We start from the raw sequence: 23,846 nt of genomic DNA, 5'->3' as shown, positions 1-23,846 counted from the left end.
TCAATTGATAAATGCATACATAAACTAGGACCCCCTAAACGGTTTAATTTGTTCAGTTACTCAATTAGGGCTTGTGCACAAACTCGTGTGTACTTATACACCAAATAAGCTAATTCAAATTTTGTATTTTAGATTAGGTTAATTTTTTTGAGTCACTGTCAAAGAACAAATTTTGTGGACTTTTAAAATCAGATGTCACCTAATTATAATTTACAGTTCAATTTGGTATGTATGATCATACTAATACTCTATGAAAACAGAAAACTATTTTATTTAATGCAAATCAATGTGCTATTCCTCTTAATAGTTTGTGTTCACTTTAAAACCTAAAATAGAGAATTGTTCCACAGAATCAGGGCCAAAGTTCCATATCAATCACAAAACTCCATTAATGAATGATAATGGATAAGTACCAATAGCTAATATTCTCTAAGTTTTTATTATTGTTGTCTTTTTGTTTTGTTTTACTTTTCAAGTTTTATGTCTACTGCTAGTCATCCCCATTTTACTCTTAATTGCTGACAAGGAATATGATAAAATCGAAACTTCCAGATTTAAATTATGCATTATTTCTACACAGGTGTGTAAAGCAAGTATGTATAGCTTTACTTTTCACAAAAAATAAACTAAAAGTAGTTAAGTGGCTGATATATTTCCACTTGACTGTACAAATTTTGAGTCTTCATATCATGTTCCTACGTAATTCTATGATCCACATTACTCTATAACATACTTTTCCACCATCCACTAAGAACATCTCACCCAGCAAGATCTAGCGCTCTGATGTTGCTGCTAATGGTTCCTTCTGAGCTCGTGGTTGAGGAGACATCCCAACAGCGGTTGTTTTCAGACAGAATCTGATTCAGATGATCCCGAGAAAAATGGGTTCCCTGAACTCGTTTCCTATAAAACTCAGCCTTCTCTCGGAGTTCTTTAACCTATGCAGGAGAATTGAGATACCATGTATTATTTTAAACGCTCCTTGCAAATACCACCGAGTAGCATATCCAAGACACTGCACAAATACAGCCAGAGACCAAGGAGAAAGAAAGGCAAAAATAGCCACACACATTCATAAGGCTATGTGCATTTTTAAGCAGAAATTAAAATAGTCAAGCTTAAGCACAATGCAATTATTTTACTCCAGGCCAGCAGGCAGGGAGAAATTTACAGCAGCTAAGAAAAACACTGACACCTACTTCTTTCTTCAACTGAAATTACACAAGTACTCTATGCATTATTACAATTTTTAAAAACATGAAAGCGACCAACCTCCGCATACCACATGGCATTTAGAGAAGCCTAGGGGAGGAATACAGAAACATACTTAATGACAGGTTAATGCCATAAGTGAATATTAATGGGAGTCAGTGAAATATCTTATTATTCTTCTTTCTAAATATATACCAAAACTTGTCAATCAATATTTTTTATAGTACTTTTAACAACATTTAATTTGGTAACCAAGATACCTTAACATTGCCTTGAAAACCAACGACATTCTTGCATGAGTGGAATGCTGTCCACAAGGTAACCTAATGACTATTTTCCCACCTCTGGAAGAGTACTGACATGCCAGAAAGCCCTAGCCTCAGTCTTTACTTCTTGGCTTATGTACAGCTGCTACTACCACAGAAGGGCCACTGAGACAGTCTCATGACTTCCCCCTCCAAATTCCTCAACATTCCCTTGTAATCACCCAAACCAGTAATAAATACATAATTTAAAAGACTATCACAATCATAGATGTAATAAATTTGACAAAGTTAACAGGATACCCCCCAAAAATATTCTGATGAACTATATATGAGGTGACTCACATATTAATTCCCTCATATGCAAATAATATATTTTCACATGAAAAGGAGTCTCTTATACTCACTGACACTTTCATTTTATACATTATACTGCCACCTTCTGACTTTCTTAAATACAATCCCACAATGTAAAAAAACTAAGTTGCAGCTTAAAATTGTTTTCAATAATCTATTTGATTTATTCTCAAAAAAAACTGTGTAACTTTTTCCTATCATAAAGACAGAGTATTAGCCTGAAAAGGCTATCTAGATGCTGTCTGCTAAAGCTGCTCTTCTCTCACTTGAAGACAAAAAAGCATATAATGAAATTAGCACTGTGAAAGCAACTGGAGAAACACATCCTCAGCTCCTTAAGGATACTACTGATGCAGAGGGAGGCAAGCACTACGTCTAATGAATCAGCCAAAGCAAAGGACAGCACCTGCCAGGGCAAAAAAAAACCCCGCAAAATGCCAATAGAATCCTATTGCTCTAATGAACCAAACCTGAAACATTCCCAAAGGATAATTCAAAACATTGCTTTCTTCAAATGTTTTCTTCACTGTCAAAAAAAATTGAGCCATATTCATTTACCATTTTTTTTAACTTACAGAAAATTACTAGTTAACGTTTTTTTCATTTAACAGGTAGAATTGAGACACATGGATTGAGTCTGAACTCATAATCAGGGTATTCTGAATACTCATAATCAGGGTATTCTGAATGCACAGGAACCTTGTAATAAAGTGCCTTGATAGAATCCAGATTTTATTTCTAATACACCCCTGCATGCTTCAAATGTATCATGGTCACCCCATCACCCGCATGATAAAATCTTCATGTCTTAGGATCACTTCCTCCTCTGAGCTCTCAAAGCTCTTCGTGTATACCCTCATTAGTACCTATTTCATTTTTCTGGAATTACTGCTTTTGTCATTCTCCCCTACTAACCTACAAATCCCTTGAGGTAAGGGATAATGCAGCCTTTCAACACTGATTCCACAAGCTGTTCCTGAGTGTGGACTAAGTGCTAGGCCTGAGCTATACGGCTAGTAGCAAAGCTAAGCAAGAAAGGGCCGGCACTCAGTGAACTCACAATCTGGTAAAGGAGGCCGACTTCCTCCTATATGATAAATCATTATCATAACACTGTATGATCTATGCCATAATAAACAAATGAGATATAAACTGAAGGAAGGTTTCAAAAGGGGGTCCTACCAGTCCTGCATTGAGTGAGGGTCGAGCAAGAAGGAGCCACGAGGAAGGCTGCATTCTATCCATGGGGGAGGACATCACTGATTGATGAATGAGAGGATGGACAAACATCCCCTCCATGCACACAGTGACCCAGTTTTATTTGACACTGATTCTTTTTAAAGAACGGAGTGGAGATACAGAAATTCTGTAAAAACTTTATTCAGCTTTGTCTGTTACTGACATTTAAAACTCAGTGCTTTAAATTCACTTTATCAGCAATCTTTGTTAATAATCTTCATGCTAATGTTGCGATATTTTGCAAATACATAATTTTAAACTTCTGCAATCCTAAACTAATATGAAAAAATAGGAGGCTGATATTTTCAAAGTAAGGTGTTTGTTCTGCTAGAAAGCGTAAAAAAATCAGTGGCTTAAACTGATCCTCACAGCCAAAAACCAGAGTCACTAAAAAAGATATGAATAAGCCATGCCAAACAATTAAAGCAACACACACCCCTTCCCAGGTCAAGTAATACAATCAGGTACATGACATACGTGCTAAAAGTGTCTTCCTTTCTGAATTTCTCTTTCTAAATTAAGAGCACAACTAAATTTGTTTAAAATTTAAATGTAAAAATTCAAACTCAGAAAATTGGGGAATAAAATAATTCTTGTTTCCAAAATTCATCCCCTGAAAATAAAGAGTCATCTTATACCTAAAAGTGCTTAAAAGTCTGTCAAATTATAGAACGTCTCTCAAAAGCGGCACTTCATCTTGAAACAAAGTCCAATTTCTGGAAGCACATTAGAAAAAAATGATCTCAACCAATGTAGTTGGGATGATAAGAAGACTACCTAAAAATCAAGGGAAAAAGGCATTAACGCAGATCCAGCAGTTAATCTGAGGATGGGACTTAACAATTGCAATTGTTGGTTATTATTAAAAAACAACCCTTGAAGTGAGCATTTTAAAGAGGAATAGTGCCACTGGTTATAGTTTGGAGGTAACAAACAATTACTGGACCAAAAAGTCAACTACCTTAGCGTTATGTGAATATGAACTTGGGACTTGGTTTAAAATACCTAGTGACTAGATTATTTATAGATTCAAAAAGTACAATATCTCAAAGAAGAAAGAGGGAAGTGAAGACGACACATGGACTAGAAAACTGCAACAGGACTTCAGGTGAGTTAACACTCAAACAGTAAGGTTGCCGATGTCCAAGCGCATTTGAAGAGTGAGAATAATATTCCATGAAATGTTAGCAGTAGGATAATGTGGGTATCCTTAATTGTTGGTACATCAAAAGCAGCCACATAAAGTATCTTCCAGGGAAAAAAATGTATATAGGGTTTAAGTAAAATATTAAATGTCTATGACCTGGTCAACTAAAACTGTTATCACCATCAGTCATCACTAATCTCGTAACTAAAAATTCTTATTCTCTTCTAACTCCAATTTGCTTTTTAAATGATTTTGACCATGAGGTTAAGGCAAACTATTCCACTAATTTAAACACTTTAAACCACCAGTAGTAATTAATAAAACACCCCAGAAAAGTCACATTACTACAGGAATCTTAAAGAGAGAAATCTTAAATAGGAAATCTTAAAGAAACATCTTAAATTAACAACAAAAACAAAAATGTCCTCTTCCATGAGGGCAGGAATAAGGATTGTTACCTTATCATGACTTTAGATGTAACAATCCTCAGAGTCCATTAAATGTTTAGATCTTAATCTTAACTACGCTAAAGCCTTGACTGTGTGGATCACAACAAACTGTGGAAAATTCTTAAAGAGATGGGAATACCAGACCACCTTACCTACCTCCTGAGAAATCTGTATGCAAGTCAAGAAGCAACAGTTAAAACCGGACATGGAACAACAGACTGGTTCCAAATTGGGAAAGGAGTACGTCAAGGCTGTATATTGTCACCCTGCTTGTTAACTTACATGCAGAGTACATCATGAGAAATGCTGGACTGGATGAAGCACAAGCTGGAATCAAGACTGCCAGGATAAATATTAATAACCTCTGATATGCAGATGACACCACCCTTATGGCAGAAAGCAAAGAACTACAGAGCCTCCTGATGAAAGTGAAAGAGGAGAGTGAAAAAGTTGGCTTAAAGCTCAACATTCAGAAAACGAAGATCATGGCATCTGGTCCCATCACTTCATGGCAAATAGATGGGGCAACAGTGGAAACAGTGACAGGCTCCAAAATCACTGCAGATGGTGATTGCAGCCATGAAATTAAAAGATGCCTGCTCCTTGGAAGAAAAGTTATGACCAACCTAGACAGCATATTAATAAGCAGAGACATTACTTTGCCAACAAAGGTCCATCTAGTCAAAGCTGTGGTTTTTCCAGTAGTCATATATGGATGTGAGAGTTGGACCATAAAGAAATCTGAGCACCAAAGAACTGATGCTTTTGAACTGTGGTGTTGGAGAAGACTCTTGAGAGTCCCTCAGACCACAAGGGGATCCAACCAGTCAATCCTAAAGGAAATCAGTCCTGAATATTCACTGGAAGGACCAAATGTGAAGCAGAAACTGCAATACTTTGGCCACCTGATGCAAAGAACTGACTTACTGGAAAAGACCCTGATGCTGAGAAAGACTGAAGGCAGGAGATGAAGCAAACGACAGAGGACGAAATGGCTGGATGGTATCACTGATTCAATGGACATGAGTCTGAGTGAGCTCTGGCAGTTGGTGATTGACAGGGAAGCCTGGCGTGCTGCAGTCCATAGGGTTGCAAAGAGTTGGACACAACTGAGCTACGGACACTACTGAACTGACTGAAACCCTAACTACCAACTCATCTTTATTTTAAAAAGTCTCAGGCCAAGAGATAATCTTTCCAAAACAAGGAGCTAACAGTGGTGCAGTCAGACAAACTAATCTTGAAAAATCAATCAGTCTTCACTTGAGAGTGGAGGTCTGCAGGTTATAAAATAATCAAGTATATAATGCTACAATTCTATAAACTGACTTCATTAACAAAAATAGTTGATTTTAAAAACACTTTTAACTTTAAAGACCTTATAATTAATCTCTAAGGAGCTAGTTGGTATTTTTTTTTTTAAGTAAATACACTGATAAATAATATCCAACTGATACTTCTGGTGCTATCACCACATCATGTATCTTCAAAATATAGTCTCTACTACTAAGTAAAACTATTGAAATTAAACTGAAGTAGTATCAGAGAAAATGTGGGTTTACTGAGTTTATATACTCACCTGATTTGGTATGTTTTCCTTCACACGTGTCCAAGCCCCAGCTTTATATAAATACTGGGCTGGGCTCAGAAATTTTGCTCTATATTCTGAATTCACCTTCCTAACAGAAATGAAATGAGAGTAAATATTTCACCATGCTGATCAGCTAAATACTATGATATTTTTCTTACAAAATACATACCCAAGCCTTTGATGTCTCCAAGGAGTAAGTTTCTTTTTAGGCTGGTTTGAGTCTTTTGATTCCATCTCTGCTTCTGATTTTAAAGGATCATCTGTTTTATTACACTAAAATGAAAATAATTTGAACTTTTCATGCTCCATTTATGTTATACATTAAAGTGAAAATACAGATGTCATAAAGTATACTTGGATACTGAATTATAATTGCTTTTAAAACTAAGATTTTACTACTAAGATAATGCAAAAATCACAAGTCAACAGCAAGTTTTGAAACTAGTCTATCTGGTTAGTTTCTTGAAGTATATAGCTCAGGATATGGTTTCATTTTCTAACAGTAAAAATTTTACATACTTGGCTAAGAAAAATGTTTTAATTATGTCAAGGTTACTTATTTAGACGTTCAACTACCTTTTAAACGTTGGTCTTACATTTTCCTTTGATATTCTAAATCTACACTTAATTGTTACAATAATTAAATGGAAGGTCCCAAAAAGTAAGTTAGCACATTGCTTTACTGAATAACAATTCTTTTTCTCTTTAAGAATATTGTAAGTCCAAATAAAAAAGTATTATACATTATTATACACATATATTATATAATATATGATTTTTATAATCATATATAACTGTAATATCTTTATTTTATATATATATAATTTTACTTTTAGTCATACGGTTTTCACTCTTAGAATCCATAAAATAGGTATGACATTCCAGGAGATTCAAAAACAGGACCTATCCCTGATTTACCTATAGTTTACAATAGTTTTAACCTGATGATGCAACTCAAACAGCTGTAAACTTCTTACAGAAGTAGGTGTTTGTACGTACTGAGGTAAGTCGTGTGAATTATACTGGCTATAACTTGGTATACTAAAGCTCTAGTTTAAAATAACATGTGTGTATGTGTATTTCTGTCTTAATTTCCATTTAAGTATGTGTTTCTATCACCACTGTAACCCCTGAAGTTCACATTACTGTAAGGCCAATCATTTGATATTAGGCATAGCAGACTTACCTGCTATATTATTAAGCATTCGTTGCACTGTATTATACTTATTTACATCTCTGTCTACCCCATGCAACAAGAGCTCGTGGCCCAAGAGCTGCTTAAGGCTTAGTATGGTTATAATTGTATTCTCAGTACCTACCAGTGCCTGGCTTCTACCAAGGGCTCAATGAACATTTGACATTAAGTGAACAAACAAATAAATGAACTAGCTAAAAACAAAAATCTCACATGGTGATAAGTAAAAGGAAACTTATAAAGTTGCAAATGGTGGTAAGTAAAAGAAAATGTGATATTGTAAAGTAATTAGCCTCCAACTAAAATAAATAAATTGTAAAAAAAGAATTGACAAATACCTTCTTTTCAGGAGATATTGTTTCAAAATTTCCGTTTTCCTTCAAATGACTTCTTAATTTTGGTTCTTTCACTGGGGATAAGCCCTTAAAATTTCTTTTGTATTCAGTTTCATGGATGACTGAGTTACCTTTGAATTGTGGAACAAATTTGCTTTTATTGTGGAAAACCTTAAAACAAAAATTACTTTAGTTTAGTTTTTTTGTTAAATATATAGAACTTAGAACTTCAATTGCTTAAAGCATTCCACATATAAAGTTTAATCATCAGGATACAAAAAAGGGAAAATTATATACGACTATAATTTCATTTCACATGGCTAATTAATAGCCATTGCAACAAAAGTAAAAATAGGCAAATGGGATTATGTCAAACTTAAAAAAAAACTTCTCTAAAGAAAACAATCAACAGAGTGAAGAGACAAACTATTGAGTACAAGAAAGTACCTGCATACATCTTGTAAGGGGTCAATTTCTAAAATATTTAAAGAAATCAAGGAACTCAATAGCAAGAAACAACCTGATTAAAAAATGGGCAAAGAGGCATAAAAACAGACACATAGATCAATGGAACAGAATGAGTCCAAAAACAAGCCCACACATATATGGTCAATTAATTTATGACAAAGGAGTCAAGAATGTAAAATGGGGAAAGGGTTTCTTCAATAAATGCTGCTAAGAAAACTGGATAGCCACATGTAAAAGAATGAATCTAGACCATTATCTTATGCCATATATAGAAATTAAATCAAAATGGATTACAGATTTGAATGTAAGCCCTGAAACCATAAAACTCCTAAAAGAAAACATAGGCTAAGCTCCTTGACATGGATCTTAACGATTTTTTGGATTTGACACCAAAAACACAGGCAACAAAAGCAATCATAAACAAGTGGGACTACATCAAACTAAAACATTTCATACAAGAAGGGAAAACATCAACAAAATTAAAACATAACCTATGGAATGGATGGCACCACCAACTCGATGGACAGAGTTTGGGTGAACTCTGAGAGTTGGTGGACAGGGAGGCCTGGCGTGCTACAATTCATGGGGTTGCAGAGTCGGACACGACTGAGCGACTGAACTGAACTGATGGAATAGGAAATTTTGCAAATCATATGTGATAAAGAGTTAATATTCAAAATAATAAAGAATTCATAAAAAACTGAATAGAAAAAAAACAAGCTGATTTAAAAATAGGCAAAAGAACTTTTTTCCAAAGAAGACATAAATGGTCAACAGGTACATGAATGCATCACTAATCATCAAGGAGTAAATCAACATCAATGAGACTTTACCTCACATACGTTAGAATGGGCATTAACAAAATATAAAAGATAACAAATATTGGTGAGGATGTAGAGAAAAGGGAACCCCTGTCCACTATTTGTGGGAATGTAAATTCATATGGAAAGCAGTCATGAGGGGTCCTCAAAAAATTTAAAATATAATTATCATATGATCCAGCAACCCTATTCCAGGTATATATCCAAGGGATACGAAATCAGTATCTCTAGATAATCTACACTGCCATGCTCATTATAGTATTCACAACAGCCAAGATACGGAATCAATCTAAGTGTCCATGGACAGATGAATGGATAAAGAAAATGGAATATTATTTGGCATTTAAAAAGCAAATCCCTTCATTTGCTACAACACAGATGAACCTGGAGAACATATGTTAAGTGAAATAAGCCAGGCACAGAAAGACAAAAATACTACATGGTTTGATCCCACTTATAGGTGGAATCTAAAAGAATTCATAGAATAGTGGTTTCCAGGGACTAGGAGAGGGGGTAAATGGAGATATGTTGGTCAAAGGGTACAAAGTTTCATCTATGCAGGATAAATAAGTTATGGAGAGCTAAAGTATAGCATGACTACAGTTAAAATACTGTGAAAAAAGTGAAAGTGTTAGTCACTCAATTGTGTCCTACTCTTTGCAACCCCATAGACTATAAACCACCAGACTCCTCTGTCCATGGAATTCTTCAGGCAAGAGTACTGGAGTGGGTAGCCATTCCCTTCTCCAGTGGATCTTCCCAACCCAGGGATCAAATCTAGGTCTCCAGCATTGCAGGCAGACTCAACCATCTGAGCCACCAGGGAAGAACTCAGTACTGTACTGTATACTTAAAATTTGCTAAGAGGGTAGAGATCAAGCATTTTTAAGTGTTGTGCATTCACACACACACAAAAAATGGTAGCTATGTGAGGCAACAGATGTGTTAATTTGCTTGACTGTAGTAATCATTTCAGAATGAATGCATATAGCAAACCTTTATGTTGTACATCAAAATTATGTAATTTTTCTCAATTATACCTCAATAAAACTGGAAGGAAAATCCAAAGGTCAACTTTCGATGCTCATTAATATGTTCTGAGTAATAGTTATTATAATCAAAATAATACTTAAGTCAAAAGAAATAATGAATCATATCTTTTCTCCCCAAAGTTCCCTACCACTCCATTAGTTTGGCAATAGGATAAGTAAAATAGGCAGATTTTAATCACATGAAAATACACATTAGCTTTACAAAGCAACTTCGTCAGCTCTACAAGTTTTTTCCTCCTTGACATCAACTTTTTTCTTCCTGCAACAATAAAATATTCTTAATATTTTCAATATCTGACATGCATTTGTTCATTTTTTTTCCTTTGCTTACTTAATTTTAGCCTGAAGCAAGGGAAAAAATCAGGTAATTATCATGTTTCTATTTATAAATGTTTCCTTTTATCCTTATTATTCCATGATATGGTTTTCATTTTATGGTATATTGCCACTGATTACAAAGAAAGTAATGGAAAAGATATGGAGTTCAAATAAGGTGTTTAACTGCTTCATAATGCTGAATAATATACCTACACTTCAAAACCAAACAGTATATCTTTTTAAGTTCAGCATAATCTCAAGAACTTTTCTGCCATAAATTGTTCTTACTCCTTTATATATAAGACATCCTTTCAGAAAACAAGTGTCTGATAAAACAGAAATGAATAGCTCCTTTAGGAATTTCCCCATCAACAAGCATGGAAAAAATTTCTGTCACACAACTCTCCAACCCACAGACCTGAAACTGCTGATATGCTTTAACTAACAGAGCATTTCTTTACAAAAAATTCTCTGAAGTCTTCACCAATGACAGCAATAAAGCTAACAGTAAAGGTATTTGCTAGTGACTTCTGATACTATAAAAAGAAAATTTCTACACAATGCTTTTCACTGAAATATGTAAAAGTTGTCAATAGGGCTTTGATTTGAATTACCTCTAGCTTATATTCCATAAAAACTAAACAATCACAATTTTCAGGCTGTATTTTCTGGTACATTTTCTATCTAAGAACACTTGTGAGCCAGCAAAAGAAGTATTGATTCTATTCACTAGGTTTATAAAGGGAATGTATTGCTTTAGGTTATTTTTTGTGTTCCTAAAATGTTATATATATTTCAGGTTTTTAAAAACTGAATAACAAGTAAGCCTAAATTTGCTACAATTTATAACAGTGGAAATATTATCTTAGTATAAGACGACATGTTATTGTCTTTCTGAATCTAATTATCCTCTCAGTCTTTGGGGATGCATAAAGTACACAGGTGAGTGAGAAAGAAAAGACTAAGCTTCCATGAACCTTCGGGGATATTCTGAATGGAAGTATTTCCTACTTACACCTAGGAATATGGTTAAGAACATAAATGAGAGTTAAGAGCTAAGAACTTTCTAGAGAATTATAGTAGTAAAAAATATATATATTTTAGTAATGGTAGCCCAGTACTGAAACTGTGTGAGAATACGATGAAACTTAATATCACTTCTAGTTACCATTTTAGCTTTTGAATTTTACAAACACAAATTGACAATTCTATCACTGGTCATTTGATATAAAGACAAAATTATATATCTTGTATCACCTCAACCTATTTTTTACTTATTAAATACCCAAAGCAGTTATGCCTTTCTTAGACAGAAAACTTGCAATATATTAGTCAATGAAACACAACACTTAAACACTTAAAATATAATTATCATATGATCCAGCAACCCTATTCCAGGTATATATCCAAGGGATATGAAATCAGTATCTCTAGATAATCTACACTGCCATGTTCATTATAGTATTCACAATAGCCAAGATACGGAATCAGTCTAAGTGTCCATGGACAGATGAATGGATAAAGAAAATGGAATATTATTTGGCATTTAAAAAGCAAATCCTTTCATTTGCTACAACATGGATGAACCTGGAGAACATATGTAAATAAATATGTAGAATAAAACCAACATGTAGAATATAACCAATTTAATAATTTTTTAATAAGTAAAAAAAAATTCACAGCATGCAAAAACTTACCAGTCCTCAAGTTTTCATTACCCTGTCTCATATTTAGTATATGTGATGGATCTGGCAACAATGATCATCAGTAGCCTAGGACAGTATAATATTACTGCTATAAATCAGAAGTAACAGGATGATTTTAGCAAAACTCTCATTTTCACTTTTCTAGAACCTACCTCCAGATCTACTATCTAATTTCTTTCTATGTAAACTGCAACACTAGATTAGATAATGGCACTCAAAAATGTACTGCATCCATTAAACTACCTGATTGGCTGCAAAAGCTGGAGCAGGTTGTTTAGGGGTCTTCCAAACAAACTGCCTTTGATATTCAGAATTCCTCAAGACATTATGTGAAGGAACAACTGTCAATCCAGCTTTCTTCTGCAATAGTCTATCTAACTGTTGGGGGAGGGAAAAAGAACAGAACATTCAAAGTTATTAAAAATTTCTATTCAAACTTGTTTTTTAACTGTAATTTAAAATAAACATACATATATACAATACAATATAAAAATACAATATAAACATACAATGTAAAAATCTACACTCCTAACAAATTTAAGTGTATAGTATAGTATTGTTAACCATATGCACATTGTTATAGAGCAAACTTCCATCAGTAATGTTCCTTTTAAATTGCGACTCTTTAAAATTCCTTTCTTAATACTGTCAAGGAATTATCATGCATCCCAGCAAAAGGTAACATTTCTCAGTTTATTCCTACCAATTATTCATAAATGGATCTACTAGTAAGAAATAACAGCTCATCACCTCATCCACACCTTGCTTTTGGGACACCTCTTCCCCTGCCCATCAGACTTACATGTTACCTCCCTTGATTCCCTTGTGTCCCCTGGTTTTCCAGCACTTTTAAATGCCTCTCCGTGGTTCCAGTTAGTGGTGGACATGAAATAGGGAGGAAGCAGTAGAGTGGAGAAAACTGTGGAAGGCAGTGAGGTGCCTGCACAGGGCCCCACAGCCTCTGCTTATGTGCTTGCAGGGGCCTTCCACAGGCCAGCTATGACATAAGAGAGCAAACTGCAAGATCTTTTGAGATCCAGCCAGACCTCTCCTTTCTTTTGCATTTTGCCAACTGAGGCTGTTTTTTTTTTCCTCTGGTATACAATAAGAAATTGAAAAGGGCCTAGGTATAAGTCAGCTCACCATCCCTGCCAGAAGTAATAGCCTACTCCCCTTCTCTGTCTCAACTTGATCTCTCCCTTAGGACTCAGATGCTGATATATGATAAATGAAATCCAGAGGCAGACTGTCTTCCCAATGAAGAGCTATCTGAAAATAACCAGTACAAAATGGCAACTGTTAAGAATAGAACTAATTCATAATAACTAAAGTCAACTATCACCTTATAGTCTATTCTACAGACTTTGAACAAGAAAACAGCAGAAAAAAATTAAGCAACAAAATTATATTACTTAATTACAATCAATATTAATTACAATCAATTAAATTAATTATAATTAATTACAATTAATTAAATTACAATCAATATTACTGAAATGATAGAATTTATAGAAAATTCTATGCTTCTAAAAAGAAATACAGTGAATACACATACCCTATCATCTACATTTTCTGAAAGAGGCTTGGTAGGATGTTTCAGCTCCACATTTTCATTAGCTGGTACGCGGTCTGCTTTTACATCTTCCTTATTTTCTACAATATCTGAAGCCCCCTCAGTTCTAGAGTCTGCAGAGTGAGATCTGGTTCTCTTGGGACCCCTGGAGGCTTCTACTGGAAGAAGTCTTTCTTGGTTAACATCTTCTGTTTGTTCTGCCTCCTGTGATTCTGGTGTTCTGGGAGCTTCAGTTTCTGGTGATAGGACCACATCATTCTCTGAGGTAGCTCCATTCCACTCAAGAGATTTTGAAATCTGTGGGTCATGATGAGGGACTCTTCTTTTGGAAATAAAACTTGGCTCTCTTGTGATTCCTACAAAATATAATATGCAAAATTAGCAGAAACCAAAGCATAAAGCCACAAAGACAACTTTGAATCACATGTATGAGAGAAGAAATGGAATGTAAAATTCACCTGAGATACACAATATCCTTCCAGTTACAGGATTAAAAAGAAGTACAGTTTTCCAATGTAAAATCTCTAATTTTGCTTTAAAGAAATAGTAAAAGTTTGACCATAAATTTAAATTGGGGTCATGATGTTCAAGTTATCCTAACACAAGTCACTAGAATTGCAACGTGATGGAACTGGCAAGCCAGGAGGAATGTGTTGCCTCCGTTTCTAATTACTTTCCTGTGCTACTTAGCAGGACAATGGGCCCTGGTACTGTCAAAATGTGGAACTTTTCACAAAGCTTCTCTTATGCAGTGCAGACCAAGATGAGAAGGGATGAGATGTCATTATGCTAGATCTTGGCTCTATATCTGCCTTGAGCTCTTCCTGAGAAGTTAAAGAGAATGAACCCTTTGAACCAGAGCTAAGATACAATTTCTCTATATTTCTCTCTGGAAAGCAAATGCCCAAAAAACTTAACCTTCTACCCAGGTAAGAGGAGCTCTGAGATACTGCCCTAGTTTGGAGCTATTCTTTAAATAGAAAGACGATGGTGTAGGATGGAGAAGAAAGATTAAGACTAGAAGAGAAGGGAAGGTGGACAGACAATCTGGCATTAGCTAAAATCAGAGCTCTTTAGCGTCTATCATGGATATTTTTGCCATTGGACACAAAGTCTCCACTGGTGCAAGTCTCCCCTAGACCACAGTCTTCACACTGGATGCATACATGTCTGGAGGCATATAAAGACATCCAGATGAGGGGTGCAGAAACGGCAGCTTAAAGGAATCACTTTCCAGATCCTCACTTCCATATGTGCCACTTCCTGACACTGATCTGCCTAAGGGCTTCATCTGCCATCTGTAGTTTCCCTTCTCACCGCTCCTTTCATAATCACCCTTTGCCCACTTTACAAAAGGAACACACGGCTCTCAACCACCCTATGGAATTTTCTTTAAAAATTTGTCATAGGTGGGGAGGACAAACAAAGGAACAATTCAAGAAAGCACAACTCCTGATGCGGAATATTTAACAGCAAAGAAGGCAGAAATAACAAAAGGAACAGCACCTTATTTTATCTAGCTCCAGGCCTTTTCCATCTACCTATCTTAAACTAAAATTCAAGTGTAAGATTCATTATGTGAAATGCATATATGCATATTAATGCACTTATGTGACCCAAAAAATAAAGTTAGACTTTCTTCTCATGGAAAATTCTAATTTTATCTGATTAATTTTCCAATGAGGACTGACTTTACCAATTAAATGATGAACACTTACCGTAAACTGAGCTAAACTAGCAGCTCCAAAGTTAACAAAATACGTGTAAAACATTTATGATATTTGTGTATGCACAATAAGCCAGAAATATATCCTTTGATTGTACTGTTCATTACGCTTTTATTTAAAAAATTAAATATCAACTTTAAAATGTGAAGACAGATAGATTTTCTAAATTCTTTTAGCAGTTATGAAACCAAAAATACTTGAAGACCACTGCCCTAGACGTCCCTCTTTAACAGAGCAGGGCTGGTGGAAGAAGAGCAAAATGAAAAGGGAAGCTTCTCAAGTGGTCCACCCTTGTCTCTCTGCACACACTAGAAGGAAAAAGACACAGAGAATGTCTAGCCAGTTTCAGGTAACACTGCTGCTGTTCCTTGCTAGCTTTCTACCTCCTTTTTGAACAACCTGGAGTTTCCACTCTGCCCCTCCCCCTAGACATTCCTTTCTCATTAAGGTATCATACTCCAAAGCGGCTCTGTTTCCATAGTCTCATTTCATCATCACCCTTTCAAATGCAGCTGATCTAAACTAAAATGTTATATGGTTAACCAATTCGCCAGTGTCATAATATCCCTTAAGGCCCTCAATGGGTTTAGCTTAGCTACATTTGAGAGATTTATGTTGGGATACTTAATCTAATAGAGCCTCACATTTGTGGAATTCTGGTCATCTGGAGAGGATTATGAGCACCACCCTGCCTAAGATGCAGGGACACTCGGGCTTTGAAGCCAGGCTCTGGGCAAAGGAGCCTGACAATTCAGAGGAATATTAAAAGAACCACCCACTCTAGTCCACTCTTCCCTTTGTTCTCCAAACCTAATCCTGGAAATATGCTCTTCTTACTAGTTTCCAGACTTGGCACCCCACTCTTTAAGTCTTTTCCTGGCTTCAAACATCTAAGATTGGAGGAAATTATATCCTACACATCTGCACTCTCACAGGGGTCACAGGAGGAGCACCTAGCAGTATCTGTGTATAAGCACCTAGCCCTTAACAGGAACATCTCATTCATCACTCCCAACAATCCTGTGCAAGGGGCTTCCCAAGTCCCACTTGGTGAAACAGGCCCAATTTGTCCAAAGTCACACAGCAAATGTGGATTCAAACCCAGGTTTATGCATTCATTTTAAAAAAAGAGAGAGTTTTAATAAGCTTTAGAATGTGCCAAGGCCCTACGTTAGGTACTGGGCAGGAACACGGTGGTGAAGACAGAGCTCTGTTCTCAGAGATCTTATATTCTAGTAAGGGGGAATTAAGCAAGCAGGTTGAATCAAGTCAGTCTGTCTCTCTCTCCTTCTATCACACTCGGGGAAACCACAGATTTTTAATCATTTTGCCCAAGGTTTATTCAAGTTATAATGACAACTAATTGTTCAACTCACCTAATTGATCTGATCTAAGTCCAGCCCATGGGTGTCTTCTCCCCACTGAGGAATTACAGGACTCTGACAAATACGACTTTTTCCACAGAAAATTTCTCTGGTACTCACTCAACCCCTGTAATGCAAAGTACAATTTAAGTACAATGTAATTAATGAAAGTTGTTTTAAAGTATACATCAGTAAAAATCATGTCTGAACCTCTAAAAAGAGTGGAAATACTTAAGACTAATTAAACACAGAAGAGCTCCTTAATAATAGCTCCTAATATTTACCCGGCCCTGCGCTAAGCAGTTCAGTGTTATAACCTTAATCCGAGGCAGATGCTACTAGGAATGGCTACCCTTTTGCTGGATGTTGGAATCAAAAGCTTGAGCTTTGGTCTGAAAATGGGTGGCAATTTAAATCCTCATCACTATAATTATCCTAACTAATGAAGTTCTCACCGAGTACACAATATTATATTGCAATTGTATGCCTAGTTCCTTGTGAAGTTTTGTAAAGTCAACCAAGAAAAGACAAATTCCCCTCCCATTCTGAATACAAACCCTCAAGATAAAAGAAGACTGCAGGGCTTGTGGAGCACTGTGGTCAACTGTTATGTTGCGTGCTTGATCATGACAGCTACCAATCAGAAACTATCAACAAACCTTAAAGAAATGCATGATTATGAATAATGTGTTTCTTATACCCTGTCTTTAATCTCGTCAGGGTCCCACTTCTCAAGCCTTTAAGACATAAAACGCCCTGAAGTTTTAAAGGGAACGGGTGTTAAATGCTAAGCTGTGATGTGGTCCACAGGTGCCCCAATCTGAAGCCCCCACAGTTCTCATTATAAAGTGCCCTCTATGTACACGCCTCTGAGCACCTCCCCCGTTCCCGCCCCAAATAAATCCATCTCAAACCATCTAACTCTTCCACTCGACAACTCAGAACCGAGTGTGAGCGGAGAGGGGGCTAGGTAAGAGGAGATGAGCATCCTCCGGGATAGTGACAGGCAGCCTCGGGAGCTGACAGGTTCTACGGGGCCGAGGGGCGCGGCCCAGAAAGCCAGTGAGGCTCCGGCACGCCGCACCCGCCCCGCCTTAATTCCCCCCATCAGGCTTCGGGCCCGGGGACCCCGTCCTCACCTTGAAGCGCACCGGCATGTCGGCCTGAGCTGGAGCCCCCGCCACCCCGACAGTTAACGGGACAAAAAGCTTCGAGGGGGCGGGGCGACAACAGTAGGTTCCCAGGCAAAAGCTTCGGCCCAGCGTCCTCGACTACGCGCCGGCGCACTCCGCGATTCCCTCCTTGAGCCCTGTCGCTCTGCCTTTCCCCGCCCATTCTGAAGACTAAGAACCAATTGAGACTCCAAAAACCCCATGCCGTCATTAAGATTCGGCCAATTAGTGTCGGAAAGGAAAACGCCCGCCTCCCGAGCCAAATCCCGCGGGCTGGTAGAAGTGGCGGGCGGAAGGCCGGCCAATGAGGCTCCCGGACCCGAAGTGGGCGGGGCCCCGCGGGAGCTTCGTCCTGACGAGTTGATGGCGTCTGGTTTGTGGGCCACTCTGCAACAATGGTCTAACTGCTGGGATTCGTTGAGTCACCGACCTCGCTGGGCCCCGATTCTTGACGTCATAAACAGCACAGTGTGTTTTTAATTCCAACGTGTATGACAGAACCGAATGTTTCTTTTTATGAGGTGAAACTATTCAGGTCTGTTCTTTGGAATATCAATTCCTGCCATGGACAACCATGCTACACTGTTTACTATCACATCAAAACGAAGAGGCCAGAAAATAAATATAGTTTAGGCAGGCCAAAGCCCTTTTTTTTAAATTGAATCTTGAAAGGCAAACTGCTGACTTTCGGTGATATTTTTGCCTCTCACAACCCCTTCCCCTAGAAGATGTACATATAGCTCCTAGATTAGGACGCGTTCATTAATGATGGTTGTGAGTCTCAACTCTCAGAGCCTCGGCTTTGTTTCTCCTCTCATCCTTTTAAAAAATGAAATTTCGTTTGATTTTTATCATCATCAATAAATATTTCTTGAGATTCTACCTGAGAGAATGCCATGCTGACCCTAACAACGGAAAAGAACTAAATTGTCCAGATAGTTAATATGCTTGGGGAGAGTGAACATATATTTAGTCAGTAATAGTACAATGTATCATGTGCTAATTGCCAAATAAGTGGTATTAACAACATAGACATTGGAGGAAGGAGTCATCCCTAAAAATGATGGATAGAAAAAAGTTCAGGAATAAAGATTCAGACTCAGCCTTGAAATTAGAAGAACTAAAATAAGTAAAGAAACCAGAACAGTTAAAGGGTAGATGTCTGAATGGAATGCTGCCAGGCTTCTTCCAGGAACAACAAATGCAGTCTCATTTTACTTTCCTCACTTGTTAACTGAAGAAAAGGATACCCTCTTGTAAACTTTCAAATATTAATATTAATCCTTGATGCCCTCCTTTAAGCATTTTCTGCAGAGGCTTGTCTTCTGAATCCTAATTGATGTCTCTATTCTTCTTCATCATCTGAGATGCTTAAAAATTCATTTGAAGGAGCCACCTGATATCTGAAACAAAGGGAATATTAAATTAGTCCCTGTACAGCCATGCATCCAAGGGGCCCTAGATAAATGTTAATTGGTGATGACAGCATCTCTGTCGTGTAAATTAAAAATGGCACAAACAAGATGCAATGAAACATAAAATCCTCTGCAGGAAGGCAGACCGGATCTTATAGGATAGGAAAGATACAGCTCTGATTGTACATAAAGCTTTGTTACCACTTAATGCTAAGGTGAAATCAGTATGTATGTAGAATGTAGCCTATCTGTCAAACAAGGACAATGATAACTAATCTGGCTCTGCTGAGCAGAAAATGACAAGAAAACCAAACAGCAGATGGTAAAAAAAAAAAAAAATTTACTTCGTCACAACCTGAGTTTGCTGAAATGTGTTATTAAGGACCCAGGGAAGAAGAATGTTTTACTTTGTTATTTTTAAGAAAATCCTACTTCAGTTTGGGGTTTCCCTGGTCGTTCAGCTGGTAAAGAATCCACATGCAATGCAGGAGACTCTGGTTTGATTCCTGGGTCAGAAAGATCCCCTGGAGAAGGGAAGAGTCGCTGAGGGACTAAGCACAGCACACACAGCACAGCTACTTCAGTTTATGAACCGAAGATATAGACATGAAAAAAAAGTGAATGAGAGTTTTGTAGCCAGTTTTATCAGATTTAACACTTCACTGCTGCAGGCAGCAGACCCAGTACCCTGCAAAGTTCCACCCATATGTTCTGGGGAGTCCCTAGGAAGCGTCTCACATGTGCTTACAGCTACCACATGTAATTTGCCCAGCAGCACTGTCGCTTCTTACAATAGTCACACATCTCTAGGTGTCACTCTTCCTGTTGACTCAAACATTTACCGGGGACCGAGTCATTACTGGGCACAGACAGCACGGAGTCTCCTTGGCCTGCTTAGCCCTGCTGGCAATCTGTGGCAAAGCACCTCCCTACACTTTTTGTGTGACCCCTCTTATTGAAGGAATACCAAAGTGTCTTACAGAGTTCTTCCACTTATGTTTTAGCCTTCCTCATCTCCAAAGGGCTCAAAATGAAGTCCATAATTCGAATCTAGGCCAGAAAGTAATTATTTTAACTAATGGGTAGCATTCTGTAAGATAAGGGTGTCACAACTGGCTCCCTCTTCCCCTTCTTGATTTCTCTGTTTCTCATGCAGATAGATTCTCTTTTTGCCTGTGAGCAACTAAACCAATACAACCTCTAAAAAGGCAGCTTGGTGATGCTTTTCACCCAGCAATTCCACTTTTATAAATTATCTTACAGATATACTTACCCACCAACCCACTCCAGTACTCTTGCCTGGAGAATCCCAGGGGCAGGGGAGCCTGATGGGCTGCCATCTCTGGGGTCACACAGAGTCGGACACGACTGAGGCGACTTAGCAGCAGCAGCAGCATACTTACCCACATGTGAAAAACCAATTCATTTAATGTTGTTTACTGCATTGTTTATAGTAACAAAAGTTGGAAGCAACTTATACGTCCACCTGCAGGGTACTAGTTACATACATTATGGGTCCTCCAGGGCCAGGGCAGGAACAGGTCATGCAACAAGTCTGCACAGCAGTGCAGGCTGCTCTGTTCCTTCTGGCTTTCTGACTCAGCAGATGTCAAGTACATATTATGTGTATCTGTCAGGGTATGGTAGGGAAAACAGAAACTACCAGGAGCATTTCAACAGAGAAAACTTAACATGAGCTATGGGTTATTGGAAAACTTAAAATAGCTAAAAAGAGAATGAGAGCATGGTAATTCCATGAGGTGCCTCACATCCTGAAGCTGGAAGAATAGAGGGAAAATGTTGAGGTTACTGGAGCACAGGGCTTCCCTGGTGGCTCAGACAGTAAAGAATCTGCCTGGAATGCGGGAGACACGGGTTGGATCCCTGGGTCAGGAAGATCCCCCTGGAGAAGGGAATGGTAACCCACTACAGAACTCTTGCCTGGAGAATCCCATAGACAGAGGAGTCTGGTGAGCTACAGTCCATGGGGTCATAGAGATTCAGACACAACTGAACAACTTACACACACACACACACACACACACACACACACACACACACACACGCACACATTGGGGCACAGCTCCAGGTTGGCTGGAGAAATTTCATGGGAGTTGGTCAGACTGCTGAAAAAGATTCATTGCCTAGCTGGTGCTGGTGCCTCTGAGGGGACAAAATGAGGCTGCCAGAAAAAAAGAGGGAAGGAAACATGGAGACTGTAGCAACTGCCACCACAGAGGTAAAGGTCATTGTTAAGGAGCCGCAGAGAGGAAAAGCTAGCAAAAGAGAATTTTCCTATCTCTCTAGTGTCCTCTCTTAGCAGACCTAACAGGGAACCAGCAGAATCCAACAGGTCTATAGGTTCCAAAGGGTGAGACTAGAATTGAGACAACAGTTACTAACTTACACACCCCCATAGAACTCTTAAAAAGAAATAAGCATTGTTTTGAGCTGACTTGGAATGATTCTCCTTCATCCCCTCACCAAAAACAGGCAAGTTGTAGAAGAGTGTGTGTGGTATACCTGTTAACTGGGATAAAAGAAGGACAAAAAAAAGAAAGAAAGATGGTAACATTCATAAACACTTTTCTTCACAAATCTAACTCCATAGTAGCAGCTATGAAGATGAATGTTTTATTCATAGTTTTCAATATATGGAAATTTTATGGTATTGATAGCTATCATTAGAGCTATCCTTCTACTTAAAATGACTCCTTCCATTGAGTCTTTCTAGAGTCATTTTGATTTATATCTATCCCAATAGGGCTCTTGATTCTTTTGGAGACAAAAACATATCAAAATCGCTTACAGCAATTATTTGTACTTGAAGTGTAAATATGCTACTTATTCTACTAAGAACTGGAAGTCAATCATCTTCACAAAGCTAGCAATCTCCCATCATTTTCTCGGTAACAATTGAAACATTAGAGAATTTGTATTTGCCTCTAACTATATTTTCATTTCACCAACAAATGTATTATCTATAAGCAAAACAAAAGACAAAACAAAAAACAGAAGTTCAAGAAAAAAGATGCAAAGATGAGTAAGACACAGTAGGACAGACATGTATTCAAAGAACACAGGAAATGATAGAGAAGGAAGCTAGGAAGGGGAGAATGTGAGCACCCTGGTATTCTGAAGATGCTTTATAAATCTAGAGCCAGAAACTTTGATCTAAGACTGGGAACTAAAGAGCAGACAGGCTAAGGAAACTGCTTTAATAAGTGGTGCTGGCACATTAACAAACTGAAAAATAAATTCCATATGATTATCTCAATAGATGCAGAGAAGGCCTTTGACAAAATTCAACATCCATTTATGATAAAAACTCTCCAGAAACCAGGAATAGAAGGAACATACCTCAACATAATAAAAGCTATATATGACAAACCCACAGCAAACATTATCCTCAATGGTGAAAAATTGAAAGCATTTCCCCTAAAGTCAGGAACAAGACAAGGGTGCCCACTTTCACTGCTACTATTCAACTTAGTTCTGGAAGTTTTGGCCACAGCAATCAGAGCTGAAAAAGAAATAAAAGGAATCCAAATTGGAAAAGAAGAAGTAAAACTTTCACTGTTTGCAGATGACATGATCCTCTACATAGAAAACCCTAAAGACTCCACCAGAAAATTACTAGAGCTAATCAATGAATACAGTAAAGTTGCAGGATATAAAATCAACACACAGAAATCCCTTGCATTCCTATACACTAATAATGAGAAAGTAGAAAAAGAAATTAAGGAAACAATTCCATTCACCATTGCAACGAAAAGAATAGAATACTTAGGAATATATCTACCTAAAGAAACTAAAGACCTATATATAGAAAACTATAAAACACTGATGAAAGAAATCAAAGAGGACACTAATAGATGGAGGAATATACCATGTTCATGGATCAGAAGAATCAATATAGTGAAAATGAGTATACTACCCAAAGCAATTTACAAATTCAATGCAATCCCTATCAAGCTACCAGCCACATTTTTCACAGAACTAGAACAAATAATTTCAAGATTTGTATGGAAATACAAAAACCTCGAATTGCCAAAGCAATCTTGAGAAATAAGAATGGAACTGGAGGAATCAACTTGCCTGACTTCAGGCTCTACTACAAAGCCACAGTCATCAAAACAGTATGGTACTGGCACAAAGACAGACATATAGATCAATGGAACAAAATAGAAAGCCCAGAGATAAATCCACACACATATGGACAGCTTATCTTTGACAAAGGAGGCAAGAAAATACAATGGAGTAAAGACAATCTCTTTAACAAGTGGTGCTGGGAAAACTGGTTAACCACTTGTAAAAGAATGAAACTAGAACACTTTCTAACACCACACACAAAAATAAACTCAAAATGGATTAAAGATCTAAATGTAAGACCAGAAACTATAAAACTCCTAGAGGAGAACATAGGCAAAACACTCTCCAAC

At 37.4% G+C, this 23,846-nt stretch overlaps 1 protein-coding gene across 2 annotated transcripts in view; it reads right to left on the bottom strand.

Moving 5' to 3' along the window:
• The window catches only part of MDM1 (Mdm1 nuclear protein), a 28,867-nt gene extending 10,760 nt beyond the window's left edge, over window positions 1-18,107 (bottom strand). The window contains exons 1-9 of one of the 2 annotated variants that reach the window (XM_012174601.4): window positions 17,957-18,107; window positions 16,830-16,944; window positions 13,709-14,082; window positions 12,397-12,531; window positions 7,792-7,959; window positions 6,428-6,531; window positions 6,247-6,346; window positions 1,273-1,302; window positions 763-938 (exon numbers count right to left, since the gene is read on the bottom strand). In XM_012174601.4, the coding sequence (XP_012029991.2) occupies window positions 763-938; window positions 1,273-1,302; window positions 6,247-6,346; window positions 6,428-6,531; window positions 7,792-7,959; window positions 12,397-12,531; window positions 13,709-14,082; window positions 16,830-16,944; window positions 17,957-17,974 (1,220 nt within the window). In that variant the 5' untranslated portion in view covers window positions 17,975-18,107. The remainder of the gene's footprint in view (window positions 1-762; window positions 939-1,272; window positions 1,303-6,246; window positions 6,347-6,427; window positions 6,532-7,791; window positions 7,960-12,396; window positions 12,532-13,708; window positions 14,083-16,829; window positions 16,945-17,956) is intronic. The other variant, XM_012174602.4, reaches the window with a different exon arrangement.
• Window positions 18,108-23,846: the final 5,739 nt, after the last annotated feature.

This window comes from Ovis aries, chromosome 3, assembly GCF_016772045.2.
Source record: "Ovis aries strain OAR_USU_Benz2616 breed Rambouillet chromosome 3, ARS-UI_Ramb_v3.0, whole genome shotgun sequence".
NCBI classification, from domain to species: Eukaryota; Metazoa; Chordata; class Mammalia; order Artiodactyla; family Bovidae; genus Ovis; species Ovis aries.
The sequence above is the reverse complement of the archived record's forward strand: the minus strand, read 5'-3'. Positions and strand labels throughout refer to the sequence as shown.